Genomic DNA, 23,545 nt, shown 5'->3' with positions numbered 1-23,545 from the left:
TCCCCTACTGAGCATGCCATTATGCCTCAGACTCAATTCAGCAGTCTATCAAAGGCCTGCAGAGAGGCTCTCTGGATGGACATGCTCTGAAGCAATGATTTGGAACTATTATAACCCGCCCAATGTTTATAGTTGCATCAGTCTAGCTTGACAAAACAAACAAGCTTTAACGTGTGAAATAGCTCAGTGGAGTGGTGGGATGAACAACGAGTTTATTTCCCTTTCACACAACACTCCTCACTTTATTGTCCCGGATGTATTATTCATAACAACTTTATTTGACATTGCAACATATCAAACACCACATTATTATTCAGTAAAGTATGAATACATAAATAGTTGTTTATGATTGACTCTCATTTGACTCAATGTATTCTACCTTAGCTAGTTAAGTGCTTAATTTCTTCATTGTCCTGTTCCCACAGGAGATGGTGGATATGCCCGTGATGCCAAGCTGAAGGCTCCCTCCTCCCTGGCTGTTTCCCCTAATGGGACTCTGTACATCTCTGACCTGGGGAACATCCGTATCAGGGCCTTGTCCCCCAACAGGCCCCAGCTCAATCAGAACAGCATGTATGAGATCACCTCTGTGGTGGACCAGGAGCTCTATCTGTTCAGTGTCAACGGCACTCACCTCCACACCCGCAGCCTGGTCACCGGAGACTACGTCTATAACTTCACCTACTCAGGAGAGGGTGACGTGAGCGCCGTGGTCACCAGCGACGGCACCATGGTCCATGTGCGCCGCGATGCCAACGGTGTCCCCCTCTGGCTACTGGTTCCCGGGGGTCAGGTCTATTGGCTCACGATCAGCAACGGGGGCGTCCTCAAGAAAGTCTCCGCCCTGGCGCATGACCTGGCGCAGATCAGCTACCATGGCAACTCGGGTCTCCTGGCAACCATGAGCAATGAGAACGCCTGGACAACAGTATATGAGTGAGTTTTCCACCATGCTCCTTCCTCTCTATTCATGTCAATTTCATTCTGCTTGATAATATCATCTATTAGCACCCTTCAGATCATAGCCATATTATTTTTCCTGTCTGCCTGTGTGAAGCTGTAAGTGCACCACCTACACTCCCGTTATACGGTAACATTTTGCTGCAGAATTTTGCTGCAGTTTTTTTAGAGTTAGAAATGTGTGAAATTTGAAAGATATGTGTGCGTATAAATTACATTGTCTGAAAAAATGAAATATACATGTATTTTCTAATAGATTATTTCCAAAATTATGTTTTTCTGTAATTGGGGCAAATCCATACGCTGGCCTGCAGAAATTGTCTTCTTTTTGTTGGCAATTCAAAGCCTCAAAGGGAACTGGGAATAGTGTGATTATATAAAATGTTTGCATAGGCATTTTTAGGGATTTGTTCAGGGGTGCTTTGGGTTTAAAATCCTTTCGGATGTCAGGGGCAAAGAATCCTTTTCACTGCCTCTTAATTTTGTTTGATCGGCAGTAAAAACCCTCTCCTTTATTGTGTCTCTATGAAAAATCCTAAATCCACCGAAAACCCATTCTCAGACTGTCCTCAGTGTCCTGCGGTAAGACTGCCTTTGGAGGTCATACCTCATTGGCTCCTTTGTTCCAGCAGCATCATTATACTGCCTCCCAGTGGTGAAGCTGGGGAACTACACCTTTCAGAATAGGAATATTCTCGAATCCACTGAAATATTACCATTTTACTACACAAGGATGTCACAATGATGTAAGATCCACATTTCACACATTGGTAGGATGTTATTTGACTGAGTTTCCTTTACCAGGTATAATTATGACGGTCATCTCATCAATGTCACCTTTCCAACGGGAGAGGTCAGCAGTTTCCACGGCAATATGGAGAAATCAGTGCGGGTGGAAGCAGACACTTCAAATCGGGAGAAATTCATCACAGCCACAAACTTCTCTGCTGCCAGCACTATCTATACATTACGCCAAGGTAGTAGTAAGGTTCCGTGTCATTTTCTCATCTCGTTTTTTCTCTCATTATCATGCAGTAGCTTTTTATGTTGTCTGCTCACTACCAATGATGAAGCAAATATATTCCTCCCTGTATCTGTTATTTCGGTGTCCTCAACACATTGTTCACATGCATGTCTTTATGAGGTGAACAATTTTAATAACGGCCCAACAGCAATTTTATAGAGCCTTAAAATAACAATGATATGGCAGGTCTGACAAAGTTGTAAAGAGTTGGTGAGGAAGTAAACAGGAAAGAAATGAGAAGAAGTCTCCTTTCACAAAGTCACACCTCTGTTCTCACATAGACACATACGGAGCCAGGTTCTCATCAGTTACTCAAGGGGATGCCAATGAAATGTCACATGGCACATGCAATAATATACCATTCTGTTATCTCTACAATAAGAGCTGTGAAGAATATAATTTGTGCATTTTATTGAAGAGATGACAATGGTATTAATGGATGCCCTGACTGCTATAACTGCCATGTACGGTATGTAGTCTACAGTTGATCCCGTCTTCTGTCACAATATGAGTTGTCCCTGTTGTAATACTGAATGACTTTACTCTCTCGCACACTCACTAATTATCTCTCTCACACACTCACTAATTCTCTGTTACTCTCTCTCTCTCTCTCTCTCTTTGTCCCATGGCCCCACACAGAGCATGCCCAGAACACGTACCGTGTGAGTTCGGACGGCTCTCTGTGGGTGACGTTCGCCAGTGGCATGGAGGTGACCCTGAACACAGAACCCCACATCTCGGCGGGCGTGGTCAACCCCACGGTGGGCAAGTGTAACATCACCCTGCCGGGCGAGCATGCTCACAGCGTCATTGAGTGGAGGCAGAGAAGAGACCAGGCTAAAGGGAACTATACGGCCTATGAACGCAGGCTCAGGGTGAGGAAGATGCAGAACAGACAGCGTGAACACAATACCCCTCACCATATGTTTGTGTGTGTGTGTGGGAGGAATGTCTACATATGGTATAATATGGCAGCGTACATACAACAGACCTAATGTCACCCTATGGGAGTTTGATGACTCTTCCATAACACTGTAGGTCATGTTAAATAGAAGATGTGTGACTGACCGGCTCAATTTGGTCTTATGTAGCAAAATTTGAAAGTGATTTTTACATTGGAAAAAAGTAGTGAGCTAGAAAATGGTATATCGTATACTACAGTTGAGGAACAATGGGGAAAGTAATTCTGCTTTGAAAGTTGATAAACTTGTAACCCCACTTTTGAGAAAAGGGCCCATTGGTACACATACTGGAGAGCTCTTCTTTCTCTACACCCATTCACGATTATTCACACCTTAAGCCTTAGCTCTACCCATCTCTTTAAGGATTCACATGTGAGGCCATGTGCTAAACATAGTGAGTATGGTAGTGTACTAAACAACCAAAGATTTCAAGACTAAAGGCTGGTTTATGCTATGTCTGTAGACAGTTGTCGAAGTGACATCATTCATTTTTAGTCAAGTCAGTTAAGAACAAAATCTTATTTACAATGACGGCATAACATGGCCAAACCCAGACGATGCCGGGCCAATTGTGCGCCACCCTATGGGACTCCCAATAACGGTTGGATGTGATTCAGCCTGGATTCAAACCAGGGACTGTAGTGATGCTTCTTGCACTGAGATGCAGTGCCTTAGACCGCTACGCAACTCGGGTGCCCAACATTCTATTGTGGTCCGATATCAAACTTGTCATTATGAAAAAGTATAAACACAAAAACGTAAAATAAAATGTAACACAAAAATGTAAAATAGCATAACTGGTATTTTAACACCAATAAACCCATCCTTTAAAATTTTTTTTTAGTATATGTCAATCTAGCAAACCAGGCACCTAAAAGCAACTTTCTAAACAATGTTTCTATCTTGTTCAAATAATAATAATGTTCAAATCATAGAGCTGACAATGTCTTAACTTTAGCTCATTTGTATTCATTATTACAGGAAAATAAACTCACAACAAGGTCATTATTTACAAGTTAATTGCCAGCTTATTACAGAAAATACCTTATGGTTTTGAGTGTGAAATAAAAGTAGGGCATTCTACTGGAGAATTTCAGAACTTGGACACTGTCTCATTGGCCCAACGTATAATAATTTGACTTTGGTGCAGGTCATGTTGTTCTTCACATTACCGTCTCTGGTAAACGCACACTGTATCAAATAAAATCATGTTTATTTGTAACATTCACAGGATACAGAAGGTGTAAATGGTACAGTGAAACGATTACTTGCATAGTGGAGTCTTTTGTTTATAAATGTAGCTATCTTAACAATGAACCATAATCCCAACTCAAAATGTTACTACCCTACATGAATCTGCTGGTAGCTAAAACTAACCAACTAGGTTCAATATTAGCTAGCTAGCTAACATTAGGCTACAACTAGCAATGCAAATTGCTCTGAGATACGAATAATGTTACTACACAGATCATACACGTAACGTTAGCTAGTGAACCAGCCAGCTAATGTTAGCTAGCTAGCTAAAAGTACAGTTTAACTTGCAATGACAATGACTTTCTGACACGTATAATATCTGAAAATGTAGCTAGCTAGACTCTCTTACTCTATACATGGATGAATGTTTCTCCCTCTATGTCATGAACCAATACACGCAGTCAGTCAGGAAAGCTAAGGCCAGCTTCTTCAGGCAGAAGTTTGCATCCTGTAGCTCCAACTCCAAAAAGTTCTGGGACACTGTGAAGTCCATGGAGAACAAGAGCACCTCCTCCCAGCTGCCCACTGCACTGAGGCTAGGGAACACGGTCACCACCGACAAATCCATGATTATCGAAAACTTCAACAAGCATTTCTCAACGGCTGGCCATGCCTTCCGCCTGGCTACTCCTACCTCGGCCAACAGCCCCGGCCCCCCCGCAGCTCCTCGCCCAAGCCTCTCCAGGTTCTCCTTTGCCCAAATCCAGATAACAGATGTTCTGAAAGAGCTGCAAAACCTGGACCCGTATAAATCAGCTGGGCTTGACAATCTGGACCCTCTATTTCTGAAACTATCTGCTGCCATTGTCGCAACCCCTATTACCAGCCTGTTCAACCTCCCTTTCATATCGTCTGAGATCCCCAAGGACTGGAAAGCTGCCACAGTCATCCCCCTCTTCAAAGGGGGTGACACCCTGGACCCAAACTGTTACAGACCTATATCCATCCTGCCCTGCCTATCTAAGGTCTTCGAAAGCCAAGTCAACAAACAGGTGACTGACCATCTCGAATCCCACCGTACCTTCTCCGCTATGCAATCCGGTTTCCGAGCCGGTCACGGGTGCACCTCAGCCACACTCAAGGTACTAAACGACATCATAACCACCATCGATAAAAGACAGTACTGTGCAGCCGTCTTCATCGACCTTGCCAAGGCTTTCGACTCTGTCAATCACCATATTCTTATCGGCAGACTCAGTAGCCTCGGTTTTTCGGATGACTGCCTTGCCTGGTTCACCAATTACTTTGCAGACAGAGTTCAGTGTGTCAAATCAGAGGGCATGTTGTCCGGTCCTCTGGCAGTCTCTATGGGGGTGCTACAGGGTTCAATTCTCGGGCCAACTCTTTTCTCTGTATATATCAATGATGTTGCTCTTGCTGCGGGCGATTCCCTGATCCACCTCTACGCAGACGACACCATTGTATACACTTTCGGCCCGTCATTGGACACTGTGCTATCTAACCTCCAATCGAGCTTCAATGCCATACAACACTCCTTCCGTGGCCTCCAACTGCTCTTAAACGCTAGTAAAACCAAATGCATGCTTTTCAACCGATCGCTGCCTGCACCCGCATGCCCGACTAGCATCACCACACTGGATGGCTCCGACCTTGAATATGTGGACACCTATAAGTACCTAGGTGTCTGGCTAGACTGCAAACTCTCCTTCCAGACCCATATCAAACATCTCCAATCGAAAATCAAATCAAGAATCGGCTTTCTATTCCGCAACAAAGCCTCCTTCACTCACGCTGCCAAGCTTACCCTAGTAAAACTGACTATCCTACCGATCCTTGACTTCGGCAACGTCATCTACAAAATTGCTTCCAACACTCTACTCAGCCAACTGGATGCAGTTTATCACAGTGCCATCCGTTTTGTCACTAAAGCACCTTATACTACCCACCACTGCGACTTGTATGCTCTAGTCGGCTGGCCCTCGCTACATATTCGTCGCCAGACCCACTGGCTTCAGGTCATCTACAAGGCCATGCTAGGCAAAGCTCCGCCTTATCTCAGCTCACTGGTCACTTTGGCAACACCCATCCGTAGCACGCGCTCCAGCAGGTGTATCTCATTGATCATCCCTAAAGCCAACACCTCATTCGGCCGCCTTTCGTTCCAGTACTCTGCTGCCTGTGACTGGAACGAATTGCAAAAATCGCTGAAGTTGGAGACTTTTATCTCCCTCACCAACTTCAAACATCAGCTAGCTGAGCAGCTAACCGATCGCTGCAGCTGTACATAATCTATTGGTAAATAGCACACCCATTTTCACCTACCTCATCCCCACAGTTTTTATTTATTTACTTTTCTGCTCTTTTGCACACCAATATCTCTACCTGTACATGACCATCTGATCATTTATCACTCCAGTGTTAATCTGCAATATTGTAATTATTCGCCTACCTCCTCATGCCTTTTGCACACATTGTATATAGACTCCCCTTTTTTTCTCTGTGTTATTGACTTGTTAATTGTTTACTCCATGTGTAACTCTGTGTTGTCTGTTCACACTGCTATGCTTTATCTTGGCCAGGTCGCAGTTGCAAATGAGAACCTGTTCTCAACTAGCCTACCTGGTTATATAAAGGTGAAATAAAAAATAAAAAAAATAAAATGGATGCCACAGTTGCCCTTCGTTTTAAAATGTAACCCGGAGACAGGTGTTTAATACAATAGTCTGCTTCCACCGGACATTCCACTGATTTCAAAACTCGGTCCTCCAGAAAGTGGAGAGCATTAGCAATACTTTTTCAGTTGTTTGTGAAATCTTTTTTTTTTAAAGCTGCATTAGAAAGGACTACCTTCACATACTGAGCAGCTTATGTTATAGACAGAAGCGTGCTACATGGCAGACCAATCTAAACTTATCTCTTGGTATGTCCAAGCCAATCATGGCTAACGGGAAGGGTCCTACCTTTTTCTGTGGCTAAACCAACTTGAAATTGAACTATTTTATTCCTATTTACAGATGGCATGCAAGTTTGTTAAGGCACATGAAAGTTCACATGTTCCAGAAGGCATTTCTGCCAAAAAAAATCATTTTGAGCAAAAAAGTTTACATTCAAATGCCTCTCCTGTGAAGTCGTGCGCAACATACGCCTAGTTTACTGAAACGAGTCACATTTACACATGACTTGCTCAAATATTATGGATCCCTAGAACTTCTTAGTGGAATATTTTTAGATTCAGACAGTGAAAATGGAAAATCAATTGTAACCCAGACTTCATTGAACATGCACATAGAGAGGGAAAGACGATGATGACTCTGTCAGAGAGAGGAGGATAATGAGGGGGGAAAGGGTGCAGAATGTTTGACTTATTCCTCCTCCAAATTAGGATTAAATGAAATAAAAGCATTTAGGGCCCATTTCTAGTTGAGCTGAGGCAGAGGGAACATTCAGCTCCATTACTGCCTGTCTGAATTGCTATTAATGGTGAAACACTCATTTACCATCACATTGAAGTCTTTAAAAGCCTCCATTTGAAATCGGCACAGTGGATTTGTTTTTGAAACATTTGCATCATTGTTATCTAGATAAAATGGCAAACTTTTGGGAGAAATAGTCAATAGCTGTAGTATTAGTCAGAGGAATGGCTGTACCACTCACTCAAGTGTCATTCTTGTCTCTCACCAACCCCAGGCTCACAACAGAAATGTGCTGTCCATAGACTTTAACCAAGCCACACGAGTGGGCAAGATCTATGACGACCACCGCAAGTTCACCCTGCAGATCCTCTATGACCAGATGGGTCGTCCCATCGTCTGGTCTCCCAGCAGCAAGTACAATGAGGTGAATGTGACCTATTCTTCAGCAGGCCTGGTGACCAGCATCCAGAGGGGTAACTGGTCAGAGAAACTGGAGTATGAGAACGGGAAGGTGGTTTCCAGAACATGGACCAGTGGGAAGATATGGAGCTACACTTTCCTGGAGAAGGTATTCAGTAATTTGCTAGACATGTGATGGCTCCAGAAAGAGTCCAATGCATAAAGATGTTAGTTTGTTCTGTATGTATATATATATATATGAATTAGGTGGCAGTCTGTAGCTCAGAGTATTAATCTACTTTTGTTTGTGTGTTCTGCAGTCGGTCATGCTGCTGTTGCACAGCCAGCGGCGGTACACCTTTGAGTATGACCACACAGACTACCTGATATCTGTGACCATGCCCAGTATGGTGCGTCACAGTCTGCAGTCCATGCTGTCAGTGGGCTACTACAGGAACACCTACAGCCCACCAGACAGCAGCGGAGCGTCTGTGATCCAGGACTACAGCCATGATGGCCGCCTGCTCCAGACTCTGTACCTGGGCACGGGCCGCCGTATCCTCTACCACTACACACGCCAGTCCCGCCTGGCAGAGATCCTGTACGACACCACCCTGGTCACCTACACCTACGAAGAGGCCTCTGGGGGGGTGAAGACCATCCACCTCATGAACCAGGGCTTCATGTGCACCATCCGCTACAGACAGACAGGTACCACAAAACAGACCAACCTTCTAGTTAACTTAATGGGGAATAGCGCTGAAGAACGTTACAAGCGAAAACTTGCCAGTTAAACTTCAGTAATGACGTATGATCCTCACATAATGACAAGAAGATAAGAGATTCAAAATGAATGGCATGCCATAAAGTAGCTTATTGATTTTTATAATGGAATGTATTATGACAGGTTAATGTAAGAAACTAAACCACAAATGGCTGTGCCTCTGCAGGAGTGTAATACAATAAACTATATGAGATGAGGAGGCCTTTAGGCATAGCTGAGGATTATCCTTTATTGTGAGTTCTTATCACTATAAGCAATTCTGATAATGCTTTATGTCAGACAAGACTTAAAGTTTGACATATAAGTCTGCTTTGAGAGATTGAGCATACCATCATGAAGTACACTATTAGCACCTCTTGAAATATAAAATATATCCTCAGGTGTATGGCCCCAATAATTCACCCATGAGAATGTATATATCCTATTCATCCTGCTAAGTTGAAATCTATTTTTGGAACCTAAATCCATGGACGACTCCGAAACTTTGTTGGGATTTGAAATCCCTATAAAGCGGATATGGAATTGCACACTGATTATATAGGGCACCAAATCAGAAACCATTCTGGATAGTTGGAGATTGGGAGTGCTGCTGTGCACTGATGAGCAATTTCCTCAGCTTCACAGACTTGTATTCTGTCCTTTTGAGACATACATGCCTCTCTGTTGGGGGTCACCATACTCTGCTGGTCTCTCCTGATCTCCATGCACAGATACACCTCGATTTTTCTCCTAACGAATTGACATGAACCTGTACTTAATAGTATCCCAGGTCCTCCACTGGCTGGGCCACAATAAGTCTGATTTGAAGCAAATAAGTAATCAGGGACAGCAGAGAGAGGGATGATGGTAAGCGAGAGCATGGATGAGAATACTTAAGAATGTATTATATAGCCTGGCCGGTGGATTTGGCTGGCTCAATGATAAGCCTGGATATATTACTAGAAAATGTAGCTGGGTCATTCCATGAAATGAGTGCCTTTTGCGTCCCTTTGATATTTGAATATTGAATTTTAAAAGCCTGTTCGATTAAATGAACTGCCATTTTTAATATAGACCACATGGAGAATTAAATATGAATAAAGGTTTGCAATCGGGCCAAAATTCAGCATTTCAACATCTTTCTCTGTTAACACTGTCACTTCGATGAAGACATTAACCAACTTAATCCCAAAATTTCACCATTGTAAAGCCCTAGTTATTTTGTTGCTTTAAAGATGATTTATTTTATATGATTAGTGATTCATTTACATCTGTCCCTCATTTTAAGGTCAACCTTGTTACGTGAACTGAACTCTCATTTTAAAATGGTGAAACTATTCCATTTTTAATATTTTGTTTTTCAAAAGAAACATATAAAAGTCAAATCATAGAGTTAAAGCAGATTAGCTGGTTCTACTCTTTTTGGCCATTTTCTTGTCTTGTGGTGTTAAAGTGAACGGGTCGAGCATTACACGTCAGGCTACAGGATACTTCTGTAAAAGTACAACATAAAAGTAAATGCCATACATCAAATTCCTTATATTAAGTAAACCAGGCATCCCCAAAATGCATTTTTATTTTTTTACAGAAAGCCAAGGGCACACCAACACTCAAACATAATTTACAAACACAGTATTTATGTGTTTAGTGAGCCCACCAGATCAGAGGCAGTAGGGAATACAATGGGTTATATTGATGGAGGTGCGTGAATTCGACAATATTGCTGTCCTGCCTGAGCATTCAAAATGTAATGAGTACTTTTGGTTGTCAGGGAAAATGTGTGGGAGTAAAAAGTACATAATTTCTTTAGGAATGAAGTGACCTGAGTGGCGTAGTGGTCTAAGGCACTGCATCGCAGTGCTAGCTGTGCCACTAGAGATCCTAGTGGTCACCCAGGCTCTGTTGCAGGTGACCGGGAGACCCATGGGGCGGTGCACAATTGGCCCAGCGTCGTCTGGGTTCGAGGAGGGTTTGGCTGGCTGGGATGTCCTTGTCCCATCGAGCTCTAGCGACTCCTGTGGTGGGCTGAGCGCTGACACAGTGTACTGTTTCCTCTGACACTTTGGTGTGGCTGGCTTCTGGGTTAAGCGGGCATTGTGTCAATGTCAACCTTTGGCTCTCCTGAGTCCGTATGGGAGTTGCAGCGATGGGACAAGACTGTTAACTACCAATTGGGTAAAAAGTAATCTAATAAAAAAAAGCAATGAAATCGAGTAAAAAATATAAGCAGCTACTACTAAAGTAGTACCTCAAAGTATTTTACACCACTGCCTATTACACACTATCACTTCAGTAGTGTAGATGTCAAATGAATTAACCTTTTCTCATACCTACAGTACACTAAGTATCATACTGTAGGCTAGGCAGTCTTTTTAGTGAGGTCTCTGCCTTTTTGCTCTGAGTTCCTCAGCTGGTTTGAGCCCAAATGAAGGTATTGAATATGTTGTTAGAGGCCTTTACAGAGCTGAATGGGAGAGTGAATAAACCCACATTAATTAACTGCCATTCAATTGCTTTGAATGTATCACACCCCTGCAATTTCAAGCATCACAGGTCAGCAGCCTCCAACTTCATTTGCAGTCACATAATATCATGCAACCATCTCAATACAATTTTCATATCCTAAGGACAGAAGTGATTAAAATGTACAAGTCTTTAATTCTGCTTTAGTTCGTTAGTTTAGTTTAGGCAGACATACAAATACTTTGCCTCTGTTTTATAATGTGCAATCCATATGGGTGTGAACAAGACTGTTTGAGGTACTGGATTAGTCTTCTGGGTATCTCTGCTCTGCTATTGATGATACAATAAGTATGTCTTCAAACTTTGAAGAGCTGCTAGAGTCATGCAAATGTACTTCATTATAAAAGACTGTTTCATTTATGCCTGAGTTTTTTTAAAGATGAAATTGTAATTTCATCTTATAAATGTTGAGAAATCTAACTTTAATTACCTCATCCTTCTCCCCACAGGTCCTCTGGTTGGGAGACAGATCTATAGGTTTAGTGTGGAGGGCCTGGTGAATGCCAGATTTGACTACAGCTATAATAACTTCCGGGTCACCAGCATGCAGGCCATGATCAATGAAACTCCTCTTCCCATTGACCTTTACCGTTATGTTGACGTGTCTGGAAGGATTGAACAGTTTGGAAAATTCAGTGTCATAAACTATGACCTCAATCAAGTGATCACTACACACATCATGAAGCACACTAAGATATTTAATGCGAACGGACAAGTAATTGAGGTCCAGTACGAGATCCTGAAGTCTATTGCCTACTGGATGACAGTGCAGTATGACAACATGGGCCGCATCACTATCTGTGACATCAGAATTGGTGTGGATAACAACATCACACGCTACTCATACGAGTATGATGCTGATAGTCAGCTCCAGGCTGTGTCGGTGAATGATAGGCCACAGTGGCGCTATAGTTACGACCTCAATGGCAACATTAATTTACTGAGTCATGGCAACAGTGCTAGACTCACGCCGCTGCGCTACGACTTACGAGACCGCATAACACGACTCGGAGAAATTCAGTACAAAATGGATGAAGATGGCTTTCTTCACCTGCGGGGCAATGTCATGTTTGATTACAACTCCAACGGGCTGCTTGCAAAAGCGTTTGACAAAGTGTCAGAGAGGAGTGTTCACTACCGCTACGATGGCCTGGGCAGGCGGGTGGCCAGCAGGACCAGTGACGGCCAGCAGCTGCAGTTCTTCTACGCTGACCTGACCAAACCCACCAGGGTGACCCACATGTACAACCACTCCAGCTCTGAGATCACTTCCCTGTACTATGACCTGCAGGGACACCTCATCGCCATGGAGCTGAGCAGCGGGGAGGAGTACTACGTAGCCTGTGATAACTCTGGCACGCCACTGGCCATCTTCAGTAGCCGAGGACACATCGTCAAGGAGATGCTTTACACCCCTTACGGAGACATCTACCAAGACTCAAACCCATCCTTTCAGCTGATCATCGGGTTCCAAGGCGGTCTATATGACGCGCTGACAAAGCTGGTCCACCTGGGGAGGAGGGACTATGATGTGGTGGCTGGGAGGTGGACCACTCCCAACCATAACCTGTGGATGGAGCTCAGCATCAACCCGAAGCCTTTCAACCTCTACTCCTTCAAAAACAACTACCCGGTTGGAGAGTTACAGGATGTCACCAAGTTCACTACAGGTAAACTATGTCTACTTCCTGAAGACAAACATTTAAACTATAGAAAATAGGACTCTCAATTGTGTTGCATGACAAAATCTCAAATTCTATGCACTGTCATTGACTCTTCAATACCTTCTGTCTCCAGACATTAGCAGTTGGTTGCAACTGTTTGGGTTCCAGCTCCACAACGTTGTCCCTGGTTACCCCAAACCGGAGGTGGAGAGCATGGAGCAAACTTATGAAATGATGAGGACTCAAACCAAAACACAAGACTGGGACCCTAGTAAGGTGAGCTAAACCTAGACTAGGCCTAGACAGAGCCTAATCTCCAGTATGATCCTTAGATATTACATAACCTCCTCATAATCCTTATTATCATTAGATAACCATCCCATGTGTGTTTGTCTGCCAGGTTCTGTTGGGTATCCAGTGTGAGTTGCAGAAACATCTGAAGAACTTCATCTCTCTGGACCGGCTGCCTATGCGTAAGGTGAGTGGTCAGCTGGGGGCGTGGCATGGCCGGAGGCCCCGCTTCTCTGCCATCTCCTCCATCTTTGGTAAGGGCGTCAAGTTTGCCATCAGAGATAATGTCGTCACCACCGAAATCATTGGGGTGGCGAGCGAGGACAGCCGACGTGTGGCAGCAATCCTAAACCACGCGGTCTACCTCTCCGGCCTGCACTTCACGGTGGGCGGTCTGGACACTCACTACTTTATCAAGCCTGGCCTGTTGGAGGGGGACCTGGGAGTGGTCGGCCACACCGGAGTGGGTCGCGTCCTGGAAAACGGCATCAACATGACCGTGTCCCAGATGACGACAGTGGTGGGTGGGAGGACTAGGCGCTTCGCTGACATCCAGATGCAGCACGGGACTCTGTGCTTCAACATCCGCTACGGTGCCACAGAGGAAGAGGAAAGGGAGCATGTGCTGGAGGTGGCCCGGCAGAGGGCGGTGGAGCAGGCCTGGGTCATCGAGCAAAGGAGGCTGGAGGAAGGTGAGGAGGGCTCCAGGCTCTGGACAGAGGGGGAGAGGCAGCAGCTGCTCTCCACTGGACAGGTGCCCGGCTATGATGGCTACTTCGTGCTCTCCGTGGAGCAGTACCTGGAGCTCTCTGACAGTGCCAACAACATTCACTTCATGAGGCAAAGTGAAATCGGGAGGAGGTAACAGCGGCATCTTGCTTCTCTACTGCCGTGGGTTCCCCTTCACCAAAGACAGTCTGTTTTTAGACATACAATGATTTGTTGTACTGTTTTTTCTAGAATGATGACGATAAAATAAGAAAAAGACAACTGCCTTTAAAAGTGACAAATGATGGTATTTTGTTTCACCTGTGTTTGGATTGTTTAGTTTTTTCTGAGAATGAGTTGATCATTTGAAGCTCTTGACTGTCTTTCATTTGAGTGATTTAGCTAGCTTCTGTAATTTGACCTACTTTGTAAACTGTTAGATATGCTGAATCTGAGATGAGATGCTATATCAAGTTCATTGCCATATAATTCATCTTTATACATACTGTATGTATAACAGTGTTGTGAATTTCTCTCATTTCAGTTTATACAGTACATATCTCTCTGATGTTTTGAGAAATGGTAGTGACAGCTACAGTCTTTTGTGACTACGAGACTCACTGGCATTGGATTGCTGCTTCCTGCGTATTTGAAGTTCTGGTGGTACAATGGAGTAGATTGTGTGGGTTTAGACACATTAAATTGTATATAGCAAGTGCATTAGCGAGATACAAGTGCTTAACTTGATGTGTTGTTACTGATTATTAATTGTTAATCCTGTCAATAGAAGTGATCACTGGAGTTACACAGAGCAACGGGAAAAAGTATTCATGCTGAAAACCTGTACAGTATAGTTTACATTATTATTATATATATTTTTTTTTTACAAATTGCTTATTGTAAAATATAATGTATTATCTGGGTGGAGCTTGTGCCTTTCTGCTCTTAAAAAAAACTTTGAAGGATGACAATTCAAAAAACATCTTTCCATACCATGAAAAGTGTTATTATTTGTATAATTGATCTACTGGACTAGAATCCTTATGGAGTGGAGCTTGCAGGGCAGACTATAGTGGCCTATACAAAGTGCTAAATCATAGTGTAAATGCTGCAAATACCTCATATTGTAATGCACAGGTATTACATTCATTGTACCTTAATTATTCTGATGCCATTACAAGGCAATCTTTACCATACCCTGTTTAGAAAGACTGAAGTGTCCCAGTAAAATAAATTGTCAGACGGTATAGAAGATAAGTCTCTGCTGCCACTGAGAAACCCAAACGTCATTAATTAGTAAGAATCAATCGTTTGCATTGTAAAAAAAAAAAATGTCCATACATGTAGGACAAGGCACACTTCAAGTTTACCATGTGGATAGAAATATAGACTTTACATCCGGAGCAGGACATCATAACAGGTTGAAAAGCAGCAAGAGAAGAGGACAAATTCACATTACGTAGCTGACGAGCCTATGTGTGTACCAGTTACAGGTCGAATATAGTGGATACGGAGGAGGATTTTTCAAAAAGAAATGCACACAGAGAGTAGCTGTTTCCCACAAATAAAATTAATTGGAAACCATGTTTCAATATTTACACATTTTTTTTTGGTGCTTAATTTACTGCTAAGTCACATTGTGTTACAGTATTAGTCATTCCTATTCCTCTGTGAAAAGATTGTAAGTAGTGCTATATGCCTCTGTGACTAGTATTCCACAGAAATTATCTGAGGAATTTCGACATCCGCTACCCCATCTTCACAACAGCTAAAATATTTTCCATGCAGCCCTAATTAAACAAGCCTTAGTAAAGCAATAGTTTATTCAGTCCTTTGAAAGATCTAAGAAACCTCCTTATTTCCTAAGACTGACTTTCAAGTCTGGGAATTAATTTAAATTATTTAATTTATTTTGATCAGTGTATGACATGTTTGGAACCGAAAAAGAGGGGTTTAAAAAGTCAAATGTTGTCCAGCCATCCACCCTCACGCTTTACCCACACACACAATTTGGTTGTATTGTTGTCAAGTAATTGTGTAATTGGGATCTGTATGGTTTGTGTGCTGACATTTGTTTTCTAAGCTTCTCATACGGAAATGAAACATTTAGCACTGTGGAAAAGTCTGAACCAAAAGCATGAAGTGCTGTTGGACGAAGCCAAACGCCCTATATTCTGATATTCACTTTAATACTGTGAAGTTCATCAATATATCATTCTGTGCAACCTTATCTGTTGTTTTTTACTTTAATTCTCATTGGGTTGTATTGCAAAAAAATAAATTGTATAAAACGTAGGCTATATGATATACTATATAACATATTTTGGGTAAATTCATTGATAGTACTCCCTATAATTGATAATTCTCTGCCCATTGGTGGTCAAATTGATGATACTGTCTTAGTTGGGTAACAGAGTCTGAGAGCGAAGATGATGAGATTGCCAAGATACATTTGTGATATACGGTATACTATGTAGACTGATGGTATGAAAACACTATTGCTTGACTGCATTTTCTACTCTGGGCTTTGACCAAGCGGCATGTATTTTCTGCAAGCGCTCCAGGAAGTGGGTGTAAATAATGAGAAATTAATATATTGGGTGTGGAAAGTTCATGTTCAAAACAAGGTACTTTGAAGGTTTGACTTTTAATAAATAAATGTGCAAATTCTTTGTCCGTATGTTTTGATGTTTATTTCATTGTATCATGAAAGTTTCCTATTTCCAAAATAACTATAAGGTAATTTAGTAGACCAGCCAACCTGGAAAAAAGTGCTTGCGTTTTTTGTTTGCTGCTACATGCTGTCATCCATGCTAGATCAAACAACTATTTATTTTTCCAGGTAAGTTCACTGTTCTCATTTACAGCAACAACCTGGGGAATAGTTACAGGGGAGAGGAGGGGGATGAAAGCACCAATTGTAAATTGGGGATTATTAGGTGACCATGATGGTATGAGGGCCAGATTGGGAATTTAGCCAGGACACCAGGGTTAACACACCTACTCTTACAATACAATGACCTCAGAGAGCCAGGACACCCGGTTAACATCCCAACCAGAAAGACAGGACCCTACTTAGGGCAGTCACTGCCCTTGGGTATCAAGATTTTTCTTAATTGACCTGAGGAAAGTGTCTCCTACTGGCCCTCCAACACCACTTCCAGCAGCATCTGGTCTCCCATCCAGGGACTGAACAAGAGCAACCCTGCTTAGCTTCAGAAGCAAGCCAGCAGTGGGATGCAGGGTGGTTTGCAATGGGGTGATAGATATAGTAAGGCCAGATAACGTGCTACGTATTATATACATTTTTACATCATGGAATTAGTAATATATTTATGTTCAGTAAATTTGGTCAGAATCTATCCTATTTGGCTGCTTAAAAATTTAATTTCAGTTTCAATATCTCTGGCCCCGAAAGTCAAGATTCTTACAAGGTAAAGCTCTCCTGGTTCAGTGGGGTCTCCCGTAGTTTTCTCAGCGTGTATCTTTTGTTTGTTTTTAGTCCCATCCTTCAACTACCCTCAACCCCTCCCATCTATCTCCAAAGACCATTCAGTTTATATTTCTATTTGTCATATATTTTCAACTGTGCTGTAAAGTTTCACAAATGTTCTGAACCTACATCGCATTCGGAAAGTATTCTGACTTTTCCGCATTTTGTTACGTTATTGGCTTATTCTAAAATTGACTAAATAAAACAAATTCTCAATCTACACACAATACCCTATACTCAAAAACAGTTTTTTTTTATATTTGCAAATGTATTTTTTTTTAAACAGGAGTATTTTATTTACATAAGAATTCATAAGAACCCTTTGCTATGAGACTCGAAATTGAGCTCTGGTGCATCCTGTATCCATTGATCATCCTTGAGATGTTTCTACAACTTCAAGTCCACTTGTGGTAAATTCAGTATATTGAACATGATTTCAAAAAGCACACACCTGTCATATACAGTTGAAGTCAGAAGTTTACATACACTTAGGTTGGAGTCATTAAAACTAATTTTTCAACAACTCCACAAATGTCTTGTTAACAAACTATAGTTTTGGCAAGTCGGTTAGGACATCTACTTTGTGCATGACACAAGTTATTTTTCCAACAACTGTTTACAGACAGATTATTTCACTTATAATTCACTGTATCACAATTCCAGCGGGTAAGAAGTTTGCATACACTAAGTTGACTGTGCCTTTAAACAGCTTGGAAAATTTGAGAAAATGATGTCCTGGCTTTAGAAAATTCTGATAGGCTAATTGACATAATTTGAGTCAATTGGATGTGTATCTGTGGATGTATTTCAAGGCCTACCATCTAACTCAGTGCCTCTTTGCTTGACATCATGGAAAAATTAAAAGAAATCAGCCAAGGCCTCGTAAAATAAATGGTAGACCTCCACAAGTCTGGTTCATCCTTGGGAGCAATTTCCAAACTCCTGAAGGTACCACGTTCATCTGTACAAACAATAGTACGCAAGCATAAACACCATGGGACAATGCAACCATCATACCGCTCAGGAAAGTGATGTGTTCTGTCTCCTAGAGATGAAAGTACTTTGGTGCAAAAAGTGCAAATCAATCCCAGAACAACAGCAAAGGACCTTGTGAAGATGCTGGAGGAAACAGGTACAAAATTATCTATATCCACAGTAAAACAAGTCCTATATCGACATAACCTGAAAAGCCGCTCAGCAAGGAAGAAGCCACTGCTCCAAAATCACCATAAAAAAGTCACTATGGTTTGCAACTGCACATGGGACAAAGATCATACTATTTGGAGAAATGTCCTCTGGTCTGATGAAACAAAAATAGAACTGTTTGGCCATAATTACTATTGTTATGTTTGGAGGAAAATGGGGAGGCTTAGGCTTGCAAGCCAAAGATCACCATCCCAACTGTGAAGCACGGGGTTGGCAGCATCATGTTGTGGGTGTGCTTTGCTGCAGGAGGGACTGGTGCACTTCACAAAATAGATGGCAGCATGAAGAAGGAAAATGATGTGGATATATTGAAGCAACATCTCAAGACATCAGTCAGGAAGTTAAAGCTTGGTCGCAAATGGGTCTTCTAATTGGACAATGACCCCCCCCTCCTATTTTGTAATCGGTATGGCAAAGTGGGCCTGCTTAGCAGCCGTGTCTGAGCTCAGTTTGGCAGCTGCGCAAGTGGGAGGGAGATGCCCGTGTGCTTCGCGTTTTACCTCATATTTTTTCTGCAGTTTTATTGTAGATCACTCGGCAACCCACAAGCTGAAGCGCTGTCATTCAGCAGCAGATGATGCGCCGTCAGCCACTCACTCACCTGCCATCACTCACCACTGTCATCAAATGAACTCAAGCTAGCCACCAGTTCTGACTGAACTCATACAGCGATATTTGATTTTATCTCTCTTGGTTTCATACAAACTTTGAAAAATAACGAGTGCCCACAATGGGTTTGGTGCAGGGAAGTGCTTTGGAATGAGTCTCTCAAAACTAACAAATTAAAACGAAACATCCTGACCAAACATCCACAACATGACGGTAAACCCGGGGAGTTATTTCAGAACAGGGCACAATGATTCAGGAAACAGTGCTTCGACAGTAGAAAAGTAAGTCAGCTAGCAAGGCATTGTTGTCAGAAATAAGGGAGTACTATCGCTCATAGTACTATATGTGATTTTTCTCTTTCAAATATTCCCCTTGTACACAGCTAATAGCTAGCTAACGTTAGGCAAAGAAAGTTAGCTACTGTACTGATAGTGCAACTCTAAGTAACAGTACAGATGAAGATATAACATTCAGGCCTACTGTACATCTTACTGTAGAAATTACTGTTAAAAACAAGTTTAGGTTGGAACTCTTGCTGTTAAATTACAAGTAATACTTTTTATTCTGGAATAAACCGATTGAAGCAAGACGCTTTTTGAGGCAAACACTCACAATTTTGGGTTGCTCATCAACAGCAGAAAGCTGACTCCTGCATGACTGAGAAAGCAACAGATGTTCTGTTCCAGTTTGGCACCATAATCATATGCGAGTCAGAGTTCTCAAATCTAGCGTACTTAAAAAAACAAGTACAGAAACAGGGTTGCACTGTCAAAAACTGAGCCCAGAATAGACATACTTGTTGATAACTTTAAACCAGCCACACACACCTCTCATTAGGACTGTGTGTGTGTGTGTGTGTGTGTGTTTTCTGGTCTTCATCTGTGTGATGTGATTAATCAGTTTATTCCAGTTCAAAATCAAATGTATATATTTTATTGTAATAGCAATAGTTCCAACCTAGACTTTTTTCAACAATACTTTCTACAGTAAAATATGTACAGAAGGCCTGAACATTTTTCATCTGTACAATTTTTTAAATAAATTAGTATATTTGAGTTTTACCATAATATTTGTTGTAATATTTCTTCTGTCTTTTCTGGTGGATTAAACTGAAATTGCAAACAACTTTCTATGGCTTGTTTTAAAAATAGTGATATTTTGGAGATTATTTCATTTTCAAATAACCAAAAGTGAGAGACTAATCTGATTTTTAATGTATATACATTTAACCATTATTTAACTAGGCAAGTCAGTTAAGAACAAATTCTTATTTACAATGACGGCCAAACCCGGGCAACGCTGGGCCAATTGTTGGAACCAGGTACTGCAGTGACGCCTCTTGCACTGACATGCAGTGTCTTAGACCACTGTGCCACTCGAAGGGTAAAAGGCCATTCTTGAACACGGGGTGAGCCATTCTTACTAATCTGCTAGAGCACCAGTTTGGTTTTAAGTATAGCTTTTGTATGACTGAAGCCTTTAGAGAGAGGTCTAATGCTTTAATATTTAATAATGTCTGCCCTCCGAATTCATATTCATTATATAAATAGGCCCGTTTAATTTTGTCTGGCTTTCCATTCTACATAAAATGTAATATATTTTGCTCATACTGTACCAGTCAAAAGTTTGGACACACCTACAGTACTCATTCAATGGTTTTTCTTTATTTTTACTGTTTTCTACATTGTAGAATAATAGTGAAGACATCAAAACTAGGAAATAACACATATGGAATCATGTAGTAACCAAAACATTTTTAAACAAATCTAAATATATTTCATATTTGAGATTCTTCAAAGTTGCCTCCCTTTGCCTTGATGACAGCTTTGCACACTTGGCATTCTTTGGCACACTTCTTTGGTTACTACATGATTCCATATGTGTTATTTCATAGTTTTGATGTCTTCACTATTATTCTACAATGTAGAAAACAGTACAAATAAAGGAAAACCCTTGAATGAGTTGGTGTGTCCAAACTGTTGACTGGTACTGTATTTTTTTAAACAAGTCGTTTTAAAGGTGTAGGCCGGGCCATAAGCATCTGGCCTAACTTCCATCATTGTTTGATCTAGCATGTATAAGAGCCTGTAACAAGTAGAAAATAAATTAAAAGCAAGCACTTTTTCCTGGTTGGTTGGTCTACTAAATATCAATAATACCCTTTTATAATTTTGTATCTAGTGTTTTGAGGCCATACCTCTTAAGGGATATGCTTTCTATAATTAGAATGTAAGAAAATGTGCTTGAATGTGCAGTATATTGTAGCAATTCATGTGTGTCCATGCAGTAATCTACTATTAACCAATGGATATGGATAACATTACTGTTTCTTCTCTTTACTCACCTCAACTGTCCAGGACCCCTCATTGATTTGGAACATTCTGTAGGTGTAGACAACATCTTTGCATCTTTTTGTGAAAATAACAGAAAAATGTGATTACAGCATTTCAATGCAGAGTTATTTTTTGTTTAATCGTACTGTAAATTGCAGTTCAGTATTTATGGTATTCTATAGTTTGTGTAAATTGGAGTTAAATGAAATGGAACATCCAGTCTGTATGAGCATGAATCAGAAAGATGGAAACACAGGTGTGTGTCATACAAATATGCATGTCATATCATCTATCTGATGATTCATTCTGTAACATTGTTATCCACCGCCTTGCTGATAAGTACATTTCCATCAGAACAGCATTGATGCAAATGTGAATTCATAGCATAAGTCAATCAAAATGGCAATAACTAAACCTACATGTTTAAAATATGTATTGTCACATGATGTTAGGTGGTCAAAAACATACGTACTCACAGAAAACATAGGCAGTAGGTGTTGGGCAAACTCTCACTGTCTCGGAGTAGATAACTCCCATCTCTCCCCACTGCACCCAGGATCATCTCAGTAGTGGCCTTGCTGATAGCCCCGTGGTAAACAGAAACATTCTCTATGATACTGAAGCTTGACATTTCTTTGAATAGCACTGACACACATTCAGTGTGGTAGTATTTATGGTATGGTACCACCTACAGGAAATCATATCATTTCCTGAGAGGAAAGAAAAGATCACACAGCCTGTTGTCATATTAAAAGGGATACTTCACCCAAAGTACATATTGGGTTCCTTGCTCTGTAAGCAGTCAATGGACAAAGTATGACAGCAGTCCATGCTTTGGTTTAGTTTCCCTGGCAATTGATAGCATTGTGGCACCAATCCCAATCAAGTCATGGGACCGATATAATAATATTTTACACATGTTCAAATCATCCACTGTGACTTTGAGCTTTACAATCAATTTGAGATACTTTCAGATGATTTGGACATGATTCACGAAAAATGCTAATATCTGTCCCTTGACAGATACTGCCAGGGAAACTAAACCAAAGTATGGATCGCATTTTGTAATTTGGGTTAACTATCCCTTTAAGGTTATGCCACTGCAGGAAACAGTATTGAAGTATGAGTATTTAGACCTACATGTCACCTGAATTTGCATTGAACTTTTCTGTTTATTGTAATCTTCATATAATGTTCATATTAGCTGATAATATGATGGGTTTGGATGAGTTTTAATAACTAAAATAACAATTTGAAGCAAAAACTATGGAATTGTCATCAAAGACAATTACGTTGCATCTGCGCTTCTCAAACCCAGCCACAGAGTGGCAGTAAAACAGAGCCTATATCAATGCTTGTTACTCAGTGTCTTCGTTGTCTCTATGATGGTTGCAAAAACAAATGTCAGGAGAAAAAAGAGGTTAGTTTTGATTGTATGGAAAAACAATGAAATGTATATTAAAATTGCTACACTGTGATACAAACTCTAGTCCTTGGTTTTCCCATGTTTGTTCAACTTGAGCATTGAATGGGGGTTTCATTTTCACACCAAGAAGACAGCCAGACAGTTATATCATTATGAATCATTGTATTCTTATTAGGGCTGGCACAATCACTGTATAGTCATTTAACTGATATTTATGGACAATAACTGAAAGAAAAAAAGAAAAATCTCCATAATCATCTTCATACATTCATTTTCAGAGGGGGAGGGTGAGGGGGATGCAACTTCATTTTCAAGTAGATATAGTTTACACAATAGAAATTTAAAATTTTTACATGAAGAGGAAAAGCTTCATACCCAAAAGTTCAAAGTGGTCAAAACCATTAGTTTCTGAGATGGGGATCACCAAAGCTGTGTTATAATATTTTTTTCAAAGATGCGTTATGATACATAACACGGTCCCAAAAAATGTTTTTTGACAAGAATCATGATCATTTGCATGATAATTCATTATATAATCTTCACAGCCCTATGATAT

At 41.2% G+C, this 23,545-nt stretch overlaps 1 protein-coding gene and 1 long non-coding RNA gene across 2 annotated transcripts in view; one reads left to right on the top strand and one right to left on the bottom strand.

The window, feature by feature from the left end:
* tenm1 (teneurin transmembrane protein 1) overlaps positions 1–16,581 on the top strand; it is a 231,913-nt gene extending 215,332 nt beyond the window's left edge. Inside the window, exons 25-32 of the mRNA XM_046306197.1 lie at positions 426–936; positions 1,765–1,937; positions 2,624–2,859; positions 7,849–8,142; positions 8,294–8,684; positions 11,709–12,929; positions 13,057–13,199; positions 13,324–16,581. Coding sequence (XP_046162153.1) covers positions 426–936; positions 1,765–1,937; positions 2,624–2,859; positions 7,849–8,142; positions 8,294–8,684; positions 11,709–12,929; positions 13,057–13,199; positions 13,324–14,079 — 3,725 coding nt within the window. The 3' untranslated portion in view covers positions 14,080–16,581. The remainder of the gene's footprint in view (positions 1–425; positions 937–1,764; positions 1,938–2,623; positions 2,860–7,848; positions 8,143–8,293; positions 8,685–11,708; positions 12,930–13,056; positions 13,200–13,323) is intronic.
* On the bottom strand, positions 256–22,194 carry LOC124000083. Its single transcript, XR_006832541.1, has 3 exons — positions 22,040–22,194; positions 21,575–21,638; positions 256–918 (listed from the first exon to the last, which is right to left on the bottom strand). It is a non-coding gene; the product is annotated as an uncharacterized LOC124000083 (long non-coding RNA).
* Positions 22,195–23,545: the final 1,351 nt, after the last annotated feature.

Source organism: Oncorhynchus gorbuscha, linkage group LG16 (genome assembly GCF_021184085.1).
Source record: "Oncorhynchus gorbuscha isolate QuinsamMale2020 ecotype Even-year linkage group LG16, OgorEven_v1.0, whole genome shotgun sequence".
Taxonomy (NCBI): domain Eukaryota; kingdom Metazoa; phylum Chordata; class Actinopteri; order Salmoniformes; family Salmonidae; genus Oncorhynchus; species Oncorhynchus gorbuscha.
Note: the sequence above shows the minus strand (reverse complement) of the source record. Positions and strands in the feature narration are given on the sequence as shown.